Source organism: Pelmatolapia mariae, linkage group LG10_11, assembly GCF_036321145.2.
Source record: "Pelmatolapia mariae isolate MD_Pm_ZW linkage group LG10_11, Pm_UMD_F_2, whole genome shotgun sequence".
Lineage (NCBI taxonomy): Eukaryota > Metazoa > Chordata > Actinopteri > Cichliformes > Cichlidae > Pelmatolapia > Pelmatolapia mariae.
The window spans coordinates 20,512,501-20,526,359 of NC_086236.1; the positions used below are offsets into that span (position 1 = coordinate 20,512,501).

The window sequence follows — 13,859 nt, forward strand, 5'->3', positions numbered from 1 at the left end:
ACGGTCACTGCAGAAAGGCCCCCCGTAGGTGGTCATGGTGCAGTCACAGGAGAAGCCCTCCCACAGCTGCAGGCACACTCCCTGGTGGTGGCAGGAGTCCTCTGTGCAGGTGGTGCTGGGACCTGCAGGGTATTTAAAGCAGATTTACCAGCTGTTTTTTCCCCCCCCACTTTATTCACACATCTTCAATTCTAGCCAACCGGAATAAATAACATACAGCAAAAGTAACAAGCTGTGGTAAGCCAGTTTGATTTGGGGCACTTCTGCACAGCAGCAGCCATAGCTCTACAAAAAAAGCCATACTGTCAGTAAAACGTTGGCCGTTTTTCTCCTCATCCTTGTCCTTGTTGCCATCTGCTCATGACTGGGTGTCTTTTTTGCTTGTATACAACAGCACGCTGACTGTGATGTCTTTCCGATTGCTCTTTTACACATGTAGGTCAGCATAGGACTGTTACCACTTAACACTGAGCACCAAGGCAGGCTGTGTGAATGTAACTGTAGACTTTTGGCTAAAGTCAAGGAAATTTTAGATAAAACATCCGTATTTTTTTTTTTATCTGATTCAGGGTGCTTATTTTTAGTTAACTTAAGCACACATTCTAGTTAACAACACAAAGAATTAAAGGTTATGTTGCGTATCAACTTTATCTGTGTGTGTTTGCACCACTGAGACCGCCTTAATTCTTCTGCTCCACCAAACCACATTTTTAGCACCAAAGTCAGTCCAATATAATTAGTTTTACTCATAAAAATCATGTTCATAACACACTCTATCTAGCTATCAGCTGCTGATCTGTTAAAGTTTTCAAATGTATCTGACTCTGTAAGTCCAACAAGCTTCACCCTAGTTGTTGTACAAAAGCTGTAAGATATGGATTACTGAGTTGTGGATACAGAAGACTAATTTTCCCTTGAGGACACCCTCTAGATCCAGGATGGGCAATTAATTTTCTCACAGGGCAATCCACATGAGAAACTAGGACTGTTGTGGATGGCTGCACCACTAAGACAAACTGAATTCTGCTCTGTATTGAGTTTCTCTCTTTATTAGCTTATTGGTGCGCTCACAACAATCCCACTTTCTTATGTGGCCACTCAGGAAAATTAATTGCCCACATCTGCGTGGGATGCATCATGCACGTGAATGTGCTTGGTAGTTGTCTGAGTCCTGTCCATCCAAATGAATTGTTAGTAAAACCTGAGCAGATGTATAAGAGTTCCCTTAAAACTGAAGTTTTAACACACTTTAGTTTTCAGTATTCATGCCCTCTTTGCCTTTGAAAAACAAATATGTGGCATTATTAATGTATGCAATGGTGACACTGAAAATGTACTTAAATGGTTCAAACCCTGGATATGGATATTATGAGTATAACAATTCACCAACTGAGGCATTATAAGTTAATGCCTCAGTTGTTTTTTTAGAAGGAAGGTATAACAAAACAAGGAAACCATCTTTTGACCGCAGGCCTAATGGCTTAATCACGATTGCAAGCGTTTTTCCAGTTGACTTTTTATGTGAACAATCTGCAGAGAGTACAGCTTTCACCAGCGTTTCAGTTTTCGAATAGTTACAAGCCAATAGTACACGCACTCCATATGGACTGACAACAGTTACTTGAAAATGTTTCTGAATCTTTACGTCAAAGGCTGAGAGAACCTTAATGCTAAAGATCAGAGCAGTTGAAGATCACTAAGAGCTAAACTAGATTCAACAATTCATTCAAAAACACATGCGTGTTTAATTTAGGTCTGTCGTACTTGAGGCCAGACAGAATGTACTTTACCTGTTCAAATCCATCCGATGCTTCACAAAATAAACAATGTTGTGGATAACTATCAGCTTCATCCTCTTCACTTTACTCAGTGTTTCTTAAATAGAGCTATTGCAGCATGAATAACATTGCTGTCATGGACCCGTGGATGCTATAGACTGTGTGGAGGAGGACCCAAAGGCCGACGTGTGAAAGCGAACTGTAGTGAACTGAAAGCAACCGTTTTTTTGGCTGTTTGCAAAATCAAAAAGGGGAAAACAGAAAACTATAAGCTACTAGAAAACACACAGGGGGCTAGGAGACACTTGGGCAAAGGGAACAGATGCTCTGACGAAGACGTTATTATATATCTACGCACAGAAGGGCAATCAGGGAAGTGGAAACAGCTGGGGAAAACAAGACACAGCTGAACTAAACCACAGAGGATGAGACAAGGGACGAAAAACTAAAAGCAAAGCACAAGGAACAATTTATCAAAATAAAGCAGGAAGTGAGATAAATGCAGACGCATGAATAAATTTAATACTGGTGGACTGACACAAGAGGATGAAACACTAAAGGAAAACTAATTTCTAAAGAAAATCAGTGACTAGGGAAAAGCCAAAATACATTGAAATAAAAATAAACATAAAACAAACCAATGTCAAATAGAAAATAAAACCTGAAAAGTCTAAGATCTCACAAACACTGTTCAAGTGACCCAGCACCATGACAAGTGATTTTTCAGGATCAGAATTGATTGATACTTTCACCCACGAATAAAAACGAGATGAAAATTTCCAGGGGAGGTGAGATCCAGTCGAGATCCAATGCTCCCCTTTAAGACAATGTGTGATGTGGGAGAAGTTGGGAAGCGATCCAGGTAAATAATATCCATTTGATCCAAGTGTGGAGCAAGTCTCACTGGAAAAAACAGCAAACTTTTACTGAAACTTAACTGAATTTAGATTTAGTCCACAATAATACAAACAAAAATTAAGACTAAAACTGAATGAAAATGTGCCGCCAAAATTAACACAGCAGCAAAGTCAATAACAAAAAAATTGAGAAAACTCAAAAATGTATTGAATCAAGTTCACATGACACTTTTGAGTTTTCTGTTTTTTTCCCCAATCACAGGAAGATTAATAACTTCTAATCCTTTGTGCTCAACCTAAATTCACCACTGGGCCACAATCATTTTCCACCGACTGAAGCTCCTCACCGGTAACTAATAAATGGTGCAAAACTGACAGAGAAAAATGTCTGACCTTCTCCAAGCGTCACCACCAGTTCAAGTACATATACAGCATACATCTATTCTGTCACATCCAGGTCAGCCTTTGTTAAGTAATGGCTACCTTATTTGAGATTTTTTGTAACTATTTAGCCTTGGCAGAACTGTCCACTCCGCTGAGTGTTTTCTGTTAGAGGTCCATAAAAGCAGCTGAATGTCTTTACTGCTGCATGACAGTATTGCACGTTAGATTAGGTTGAAAGGAAATAATAATACACAAAACAACAAAGATGTTTCAGGTCCTAACAAATGAGGTGTGATTAATTTTCAGCTACCTGCTCCCCTCTTTTCGGGAGTACCACCTGTGAAGTACAATGAAATCAGAACACCGAATGATTCACAGGTGTTTCACATGTCCTCACCTCCACAGCCGTGCTCCACCTCCCCCACCTTGTGTAGGGCATCTGCTAGGAGGTCAGGGAGTCTTCCATTCAAGTCCACAGATGCCAGGCAGCCCTTGTATCCTTCCCGGGATGCTATTAGCCTGGGCAAGCTGCTGTACATGCTCTTCCCAACACCTCCAATGTACAGCTCCCCTTTAAGATAGAGGAATTGATCAGGAGGAAATTTCGCCAGAAAAACATTTTCCGTATCCAAGTGCTTGCTAGTGCATGCACTGAACCACTCCGAAAAACAGCGTGTTTTACATATGTACACACTTTAAATTTTTGCAATATAGTATTTTTTTCAGAGCAAATGTCAACAAAATTGACTAATAAGCATTAGTTTTTGCCACAAGTACCAACTATATCTTTAGTGATACCTTTCAAATCCAGGTTGCGGGCTCCATTGGAGTGCTGGGTGACAGTGCGGGAATCAATCTTGAGGATGTGCACATTGTTGTTGTCACGGGAAATCATCACATTGTGCCACTGGTTGTCATTTAGTGGCTTGTCAGAGTTTCCCTTCATTAGTGACGGCCCATTTCCCAAGTCAAAAACATAATGGATGTACCTGCATGACAACACAAATGTTTACAAATGCCATTTCTTATCTATAATTATTTCTTCACATGCCACATGCCACCAGCAACTCAACAATACCACCTTTACGTAGCAAGCGGATAAGTAAAAACAGACTGTGTGCGTGACTTTTATACGATTAAAGCGTGGTTCAAATTACTCCAGTGTCATGCGTGGCGATGCAGCTGTGCACACTTCTGTCTACCAATCTGTTTTGTGGTTCTATTTCTGCCGGGGCTCAAACTACTTGAACATATTCAAGTATTTTGTTTATGTTCAAACAAATAACAGTGAATTTATGTAAACACAGAAGGTAATGCTTTAGGCACACCAATATGTTGACATTAAATTTTATCATTAGACGGCACACTGTCAAAAACGACATCTTGCTTAAATCAAAGTAAAGCAACATCCATGAATAAGCTGCTACACTTCACACATAACACCGAGCAGCCGGAAAACTATGACAGAAGTGTTGGAAACCATTTTTTTTGTCTGTGTTGTCTGCCTGAGCTTCTGCTGCAGGCTCCAGAGCTGAACAAGGCTTCCCGCTGACTAATTGCTTACTGGGAAGAAAGTCTGTGCAAGGTCTGACAGTGGGAAGATACAATTGTTGCTTTGCTTGCTCTGTTTTAACGACCTTTCTCTGCGATTCTCTCTGCAACAAAAATTATTTACGATGAATAAAACATTTGAAACGTATTTGAGACGGTGTCAAAGTGCCAAAATGTGCTCGAGTACGGGAACAAGTGAGACTTTTTTGAACTTGCGCTGCCTCTCTGTGCTCGACTCCCTTTAACAGAATTATTTATAATGAACAAATGATTTTAAAGCCATTTGGTATCTCTCTGCAGTGCTGCGGGGTGATGGATTCAAGATATGAATTATGATTAGGTAATTTCGAGGCCAGGAAATAAGAAAAGCTCCCGTTCGTGCTTTATTTTTCCAAGACAAATACTGTTTGGTTGGAATACAGTGAATGAAAAAATAAACCCCTTTTTCAGATTTCTTCATCACACGCCTGCATGTATATTAGACGCTGGTACTTACCCTTTGACTAGCTCCACCACAATGAAGTCACTTCCATCTCCTGAGTTGTAAAGGATCAGCCCATCGGGGCTAGTGGTCTTGAACTGGAAGAAGAGGTGCATGGAGGCGTAGGCCTGTAGAGTGGAAAAAGCCAAGTAGCTGGCCTGCGTTAGGAAAGTTACAGGATTGGCAACAATGTGCCTCATGCCAAACCGAGCATTCAGCTCGCAGTAGGAGATGTCTCCATTCTTGCACTGGTCCAAATAGAGCATCCCATTGAAGGAGAGGGCTTGCAAATGTCCGATGAAGTTGGAAGGCACCACAGAGATGAAACGGCGCTCGCTCATGATCCCCGTCTCGATGTTGTTGAACTCCAGGCGGGTGTGGGCGCCGGTCATGTGGCCTAAGTAACAAAGCATTCTTTTTCAACTGAAAATGCATTTCAGTATCTGTGCCTTTTTTTCTACTATAGCCACTTTCTCCCTACTATACCTTCCACAGTCACGTTGTCTACAGAAAGCTGCAAGTTCTTCCCACGCCGCACCACTTTCACTGTGTGCCACTCGTTGTCATTCAGCTTCTCGCCTACAAGGAGTATCTCTGGTCCCTTGCCTAAGAGGAAGAAAGCGTCAAGTGACAATCATACCACATGAGCTCAGCGTACAAGCCTTCGACACAAAGCACTCAACATTTGAAGCACTCTCAGGGTGCATACATTCATTTACTTATCACTCACAGACAAAGCCACAAACCAGCAAGCAATAATTTGCATTCATTCAATACGCAATAATATGGGAAATGAGACAAAGAAACAGCTACAAAAGAGCCCATTCAAATCCGAATTTTTAAAATGTACTGCATGACACAGCTGCGCGTTCTCTGTGTAGGGTCATTTGGGTGATGACTGCTGGTGGAAACATGTTGGGGCAATGCAGTATCTGGAGCCCTGTCTCAAACACGGAGCTTTAAGTTCCTGAATTTCTGCACTATCCTGAGCCTTTTTCAGTGGTTTCAAAATAGGTCACAGTGCAGAAGCTTGCCACTGCAGCACCGTCATCCCAAATCAGTGCCTATGCAACAGGCCGACACGGCAGTTCAAAGGAGTTCTGACATCGCTTGGGAAACTAATTGGCCATGCCTAAGCTGACTGCGCCTTTAGGGGTTTGTCTGTCTAATTGAGCTCAGGGTGCAGGAGAATTACAGGGGACGTACAGAGGGCAATAAATGGAAAACATCAACTGGTTTCCGAACACTTCACTGTTTCATCCTCAGGGAAATAAAATGGTGACTGGAGACTTTGTCCAGAGCTGCATATCAAGTGTCTTCACAGCACACTGCATCATTTCACCGTCACCCTGCTGAATATTGACTATGCACACCAGAAAGATCAATCTCATCAAATCCCGCTCCCTGTATATTTGATGGCTTCGCTTAGATAATGAAAAACACACAACTTGCTGGATTCACGTCCAACACAAAACCGCCCAGAAATGTTTATCTTGTAAGTGACTATCATGATAGCAGAGGTACAGACGAGATTTGCTGTAATGAAAGAGGCAACAGAGGAATGCAAGACAGTATGGACTATTCGGCTTATCTGTGTTTCTGCATGGGGACCTTGCCTGCTATCTAATGTCAGCATATGAAGCCAAACACAATAATATCAAAATAGAACAACAAAGTCAAATTTCTTGCAAGCACAAAACAGGAATTTCTAAATATTTTACACATAAAATTCTGTTTATATCATTAATACAATTGGATAGATCAAGACCCAAAGTGGTGATACTACAAGTGCAATACTGAACATGCTTTCAATCATATCATCATTTTAAAATTACACTCAGGCCACTCTTCTTGTTGTTGCAGTTGCCGTACATCTGTTGCTGTTGTGCACATTTGCACAACATCGTGTTAGTTCTGAGAAATCGCTTAGGGGTGAACTAAAGTCTGGGCATCCTTCACAAACAGTGTTAAATGCAATTAGGGGGGCTATGCACACATTCATTAAGTATGTAAAGCAGTACAGGTACAACCAGTAATGACTATTTTTCTAGCAGGAACAATTTCTCTTTGTCTGTTGTTTGCACTGGGATGTAGTTCGACAACACAACTACCCAGTTTCAATACAATACAATACAACTTTATTCCAGAGGTTTTAATCAGCTGTGGGTGACACAAAAATAACAGCATGCAAGCCCATGCTGTAGCGAGTTATCGATCAAAAAGGGAGGCCTGCCCTGGAGCTTACCCTGCTCTGTCATCTTTTATGACTGTAATGGGGAGGACTGCTTACTGAACTGAGCATCATGTTCGACACGAGATCTCAAGACCTGACGCTAACAATCGAGGCCATAAACTCATCTGAAAAATGTAAAGAGGGCAGAGAGCAAAGCCCCCCCCCCCCCCCCCCCCCTATTTTTAAGTAACTGGAGGAGTCGCCCCCCGCTGGCCATTTTAAAGAATGCAGGTTTAAAGATGACCAATTGTGCTAATTTACAACTCTGTGTAAAGTAGTTTTGCACACCTCGCAGTTCAAAATGAATCCTTGTTCTTCTCATACTGTGTGTTGGTACAGCATCTTAGTTCATGCTGTCTGAAACAACTTTAAGATGATTCTACTTTTAACCCATCTTTTATAAAAACAAAGCATCCACAGAATAAGGGCAATGGCATCAGTGGTCCTGGCCCCTTATTGAAATGCAATAGTGTGGTTGCTATAGCAGTGAGGTGGGATGTTAGCTCATATAGCTTGATTATGGATACAGTTTAAAAATGAACGATGAATGAATGATCCATGGATGTGGAGTCAGAAAGAAGCTTACCGGTTCACTGCAGCCTAGACCTGATCTCTACAGCGAATAGTTTAAATAGTTGCAGCAGGGAAAGTAATGTATATAATAATAAATAATGAACGCGGTTTCTCAATACTTTTAAATAAAGAACCAGCATTTAAATGTATATTTTATGATAGAAAGAGTTCTCTATCTGTAACACTGCAGAGTGGATCAAAATGGTGGAATAGAAAAGTGTATTCACCACAGACATCTGATTGTAAACCCTTTGAAACCCTTTCAAAAGCTTGAAAGAAAGGTCCATATTGTCCATTCTGATCCCCAGTTGTATTTGAGTGATGCTTTCAATAATAACTTCAAAGGCTCGGTGGAGTTATACAGGTCAGACTCATGAGTGAGCTGACACTATGGCTGCAGGATTTGCGTCTTAATAAAAAGCAAATTTGTCGAACAAATTCCTCATTTCAAAAGTGTGCGCACCACGCTTTCCCAGACTCCATATAATTAATCAAGAACACTGCAGCAACATTTGTTCTTACAGCGATTACCCTCCCACTGTGTATCCAGTTGTGGACAGTTTCCAAGCAGCTGTTGCAGATGGGCTTTCCTCCCAGATTCCTTCGGAAGTAAGCTACATTTGAAAGACACCTTGCCTGAGAAATCGGAATTCTTTAGCCTGCGGTCAAGTTAGAAGGTAATCCATCAAAGCGGGGAAAACAAATGTATTTAAAAAGTATATAACGCAAACTGTACAGTAGCGCTGTTTTTGGTGATTAGTGTCTTAATAATTTAAGCAGGTAATTCTGCAGTTTAAAAATCTGTGTACATCTTCTAATACTGAATAACCATTAGGAAGCCATTCATTGCCACATGTGCCCAGTTAAGCTATTTTAGAGGCAACTGATGCAGGATACAAACAGTTTAATGAATACAGAAGACACAAATAAAGTGGACAATGCACAATGTTATAATGCCATCTGCTGGTAGAGAAGGAGAATTTCCAGGGCAGATATCTGATGAAGATAATAGATAGGCAGACAATGCTCAATGCATTTTTCTCTGCTAAGCTTTCTTTGCATAAGGTTTAATCTGTATATTTTCCACTGAGTGCAACAAACCATTTAAAGTGGATATAAACCGCTCTATGCAGGTGAGTCACTGAGATAGCACACAGGCACCTAACTTCCATTCAACCATCCGCACACATAAAAACACACACACAAACACACATAAATGCACACATTTTACTCACCTCGCACAGAGAAAAACAATATAATTGATTCAATATAACGAGCAGTTCAATAATTTCATACATGTGCAGTAAATCTGTGTACAACTGTATTGTAAAAGCTGTTAAACCTGCACCTTACTGACTGCGGGTTATGGATTCTTCACTTATCCGGGATTCACTGTCAAATATATTTGAGAGTACACAAAGAGTTGTCTTTATCAGAGTATCTACCTCTCGTGATTTTAAATGCATAATAATTGGCAATACGCCGGCTTTTCTGTGAATCGTTTTCTAACACGAACACTGAGAGGTTTTTATTCTGAAGTATCAAAGAATTATTCATACATGAGGATAGGGAACAAGCTTTCAGTCTGCACTCAATTATAGTGATAACTTTTATAAGCATTCATAAGCCTCCTCTGTATAGGATGATCTAAATCAGAGAGCCGCTCACCTCTCCACTGGCAATAGCGTTTATCTGTTTCTCACACCGCTGTAGTCTGAACCCAAACTTAAATTGCCTGTTTCTCACTATCGGGCGAGAGCAACAATCTGCATCATAAATTCCAGCATCACTGCGGTGCGACCTGAACTACCACTCCACTTCACAAGAGCACAGAAAAACCAGCAAATCTATTCCGTTAATCCAGGGGAAAATCTTACTTTTAGTATTCATTTTCCTTTGGGTCAGCTAAATTATTAAAAGACCCTGTAGCTTCATGGAAATGTTTTTTTTCTTCTTTTTGGATAGATTCTCATCTTTATTGCCATTTTTTTAGCTTATGTTTTCGGTTCATTTTCAACATTTATTTCATTTATTGTCCTGTACTTTATGGCAAATAGTCAACGATGTGCAATCAAAACGTTTATTGATGAAAAAGCAATCTGTTAATCTGTTAATGAGGCATTGGTAATCAGAGTAAAAGGAGATGCGGTATATAAAAGGAGATATTTAAGCATGGAACATGTTTCGTGACAGTTACTCTAATAAAAAGGTGTCCAGAGCTGCGAATTGTCTGCACCAATCTGTATCTATTTTTACACATTTTAGCCAAAACAAGTCATTGATTTTCTGAAGCTCTGCTATTGATCTGATTTCATTCTAACCTTTAAGTTTATCTCAGCTCTGTCACTGCAGTCTGATTACTCCTAATAAAGCAGTTGTTTTTTTTCCCTAAAGTGAAATTGAGACACTGATTTTCCCACTAAAGACAATTACTGGTTATATTTTAACTGTACCCAATTATCAGCTATGTGAGCAAATTAGTCAGAGGCAGATGAATGGCAGACTCATTGGCAGCCCAACAGCAGACTATTGTATGTCAAAAATAGCTACATATGATTACAGCATCATTACACTGAAAATGTGTCTAATTTGAATTGGTAGATTTCATGACAACAGGATCCCAATTATATTCAACTGTACAGCTGCGTGCCACAGTGAAGTCCCACTCATGTTCTTATCTTTATACTGATGCTTGTGAGGAAGATAACAGCAACAGTAAACAAAGACAATTGTGTGGCAGAATAAATGAATTATATTCTCTTTCATGTGGGAGCAGAGGCACAGAGCATGTTCCCTAAATCATGGTACAGTAAATAAAATTATAATCATAGGAGACACTTACTGAGATTACAGCCTATCCTGATACAATCTGGTGAGAGAGAGAGTGAGATGGTGAGATTAAAAGAAAAAAAAAAAAGAGAACAGCACAAGAGGAGATCATTTCACATCCTTCAAGGTACATTCTGCAGACAATTCAGTGCTTTTCAGAGCCCACCATCCGGGGACAGCCTGAAGAGTCTAAACCGCCACCTTCCTCTCTGAGGAAGAAAAAAGGAACGGTGAGTGAAAGGAAAAAAAAAAAATTCCCAGCATGTGTCTGGCACTGCTGGAAATACAAGAGACCCGGTCAAAGCTGGGATCAATGAGAGTTTTAAGGACAATAAAAGTAGAGGTGCAGTGAAGTTATTTTTAGCATCCATACCGGCTCTGCTACGACTGCTTACGTTTAGAATCGGCAGGATTTATCTGTTTCAGATAACACGACTGATCGCTCCACCTACATCTGCTTTGGGGTAATTCGGCAAACTCACACTGCTGTGAGGAAAATTGTCAGATAACAAAATTGGAAAATGAAACTCGTATTAGATTTGAGTGTCTCACGAGGAGATAATTATGCTGATTTTAACACGAGAAACATGAAAACCTTGTAAAATTTCTCTGAGAATAGACACAGTGACTTTACTGCAGAGAACAGGTGGCTACTGAACAATAAACAGTCACAGACGTCACTGAGGCTGAATTTGCAGTCAGTGACAATTAACCTGTATACCATCGAGATATATGATCAGGAAATAGTTGTTGAAGCTAGGTTAAGAGGAGAAGTGATGATCAAGCTTCATGCCAAGAAAGAGTACTTCAGAGGCGATCTTTGCTTTGAGAGTGTTGATGAAGAAGTATAGAGAAGGTCAGAAGGAATTGCACTGCATCTTTCAGGATCTAGCATATGATATGATACGGTAGAAAGTATATGTTAGGGTGCCAAGAGTGGAGGTGTGGTACTGCATGGGGAAAACAGGAGCGGCAGAGAAATATCAGAGGGTGGTGCAGGACATGTATGAGGACAGTGGTGAGGTGTGCAACTGATGTGACAGATGGGTTTTTAAGGTGGGGGTAGGATTATATCAGGGATCACCTCTGAGGCCCTTGTTGATTGTAATGGTAATGGACAGCTTGACAGAAGAGGTCAGAGAGGTGTCTCCGTAGACTTCGATGTTCACAGATAACACTGTGATCTGTAGTGAGAGTAGGGTGCAGGTGGAAGAGAGCCTGGGGAGGTGGAGGTATGCTCCGGAGAGAAGAGTAATGAAAGTCAGTAGAATAGAATAAATGAAGAAAGAATAAATGTGAGTGAGTGAGAGAGGGGTAATGGTGAAGAAGCAAGGAGTAAAGATATCAAGGTGTATGAGTTTTAATGTCTGAGGCCAACTATTCATAGAAACACTAAACAAGGGAGGTCAAGAAAAGACAGGATGGATGGAGACCAGTATCAGGTGTGATTTGTGACAGAATATAGCAGCATGAGTGAAAGGGAAGGTTTGCAAGACGATAGTGAGACCTGCTATGGTGTGTGGTTTGGAGACGGTGGCACTGACAATAAAAGACAGGAGGTCGAGCTGGAGGTGGCCGAGCTGAAGATGCTATTTTCATCGGGAGTGACCAGGATGGACAGTATTAGACATGAGTATATGAGGGAGACAGTTCAAGTCGAGAGGCAAAAGTTAGAGAGGCTAGGTTGAGATGGTTTGGACGTGTGCAAAGGAGGGACAGTGGATTGGACAAAGGTTGTTGAATATGGAGCTGGCAGGAGGGAGGAAAAAGAGGAAGACAATAAAGGTTGTGTGACAGAGGATGGGGTGAGACGGAGGCAGATGATCTGCTGTGGGGACCACTAAAGGGAGCAGCTTAAAGAAGAAGAGCCTGTGCAATCTAATATATGAGAGGTTAATCAACTAGTAGTCCGTAGATGTAATACATTATAAGTATATTATTCATGACTGTGTTTTTTTATGCACACATTATTGTGACAGATTTAATTCTATACAATTCGTTTATTAAATCTGGTAGGCTAATGCACCTCTACTAAAAAAGCCCAACTCTCGATCCATCTTCAGCTCAAATTGCTGTTTGTCCTGCAGGCCTGACGGTAATATATTTTCCGAGTTACACACAGAGGAAAAGTGGCGATTTGCACAACCTGCAGCCACAATGATAGTTACACCGTGAAAAAAGTGACAACAGCACAAATGTAATGCTTTGCCAACATTTTCTCATATCTACAACAGTCACTATCTTCTCAATCCAGCTGAAATGTTCACATTTTTGGCCTCAAAATGGGCTCACCCACACATCATTTGCATGTTCTGAATAATGAAACCAATTTAACCAACTGTGGTTCAATATGTCGGTGTAAGTTATGTGGCTGCAGAGTGCTCTCAGGCTGTCAACCATCACAGAGCAGTGGATACAGACAGCCAGAGACCAGAGTGACTTTCTGCTGCAGATGTGTGTCTGTATGTGTGCGTGCGCGTGAGTGCGTGTGTCTGTACGGCCATCACTGGTACTCTCTGTTCAGTGAAGCGGCTCTAAACTGGAAAGGCCAGTAAATGTGAGGGGAAGGAACTACAATGGACACATCTACAATGTGAGCAGTTTAAGCGGTAATATTTCAGCGTAATGACGGATCAGGTCTCTGACTGCCTTCTCCTTGAACTGCAGACAAGCCATTGAAGGGCTGAAAGAGCCGAGACGGTCAGGTGGGACCTGACCAAGGGATGAACTGAAAGAGTGAGAGAGTGAAAGAGAGAGAGGCAGAGAAAGAGAGAGAGAGAAAGATAAGGCAGAATATACATACACATATACAGTAGCCTAAAAAGTCACTAATCCCTTGTTTTTCCACAGCTTTTTGTATTTTGTTCTGCATTTTATGTGTAAACAATAGAGAAAGCATTGTCTTTAGAGCACAAAAATATACATTTTCTCCCTTTCTTTCCCTTCTGCCTCTGCAGTATAAGGTATTCAATAAAGACATAACCTTGAAACATATTTTAATTTAACGTCCCAGTCTACTTCAAAGCAAAGTTTAGACATAACTGTGACGTCTCGTTATATTGACGCTTTAGCTCGTATTGTGTGCAAACACAATGGCACTTGCATATCATACCATTTTTCTCTCTATATAGTCTTGTCTGTATCTGAAGACAAACAAATATTCAGCAGGTTAT

At 40.8% G+C, this 13,859-nt stretch overlaps 1 protein-coding gene across 7 annotated transcripts in view; it reads right to left on the minus strand.

The window, feature by feature from the left end:
* LOC134637958 (neurexin-2-like) overlaps nucleotides 1-13,859 on the minus strand; it is a 138,371-nt gene that overhangs the window by 73,252 nt on the left and 51,260 nt on the right. For 4 of the 7 annotated variants that reach the window (XM_063488541.1, XM_063488537.1, XM_063488539.1 and 1 more), the window contains exons 9-14: nucleotides 10,700-10,726; nucleotides 5,538-5,657; nucleotides 5,067-5,448; nucleotides 3,818-4,008; nucleotides 3,417-3,590; nucleotides 3-122 (exon numbers count right to left, since the gene is read on the minus strand). In XM_063488541.1, the coding sequence (XP_063344611.1) occupies nucleotides 3-122; nucleotides 3,417-3,590; nucleotides 3,818-4,008; nucleotides 5,067-5,448; nucleotides 5,538-5,657; nucleotides 10,700-10,726 (1,014 nt within the window). The remainder of the gene's footprint in view (nucleotides 1-2; nucleotides 123-3,416; nucleotides 3,591-3,817; nucleotides 4,009-5,066; nucleotides 5,449-5,537; nucleotides 5,658-10,699; nucleotides 10,727-13,859) is intronic. The other 3 variants (XM_063488542.1, XM_063488538.1, XM_063488535.1) reach the window with 1 other exon arrangement.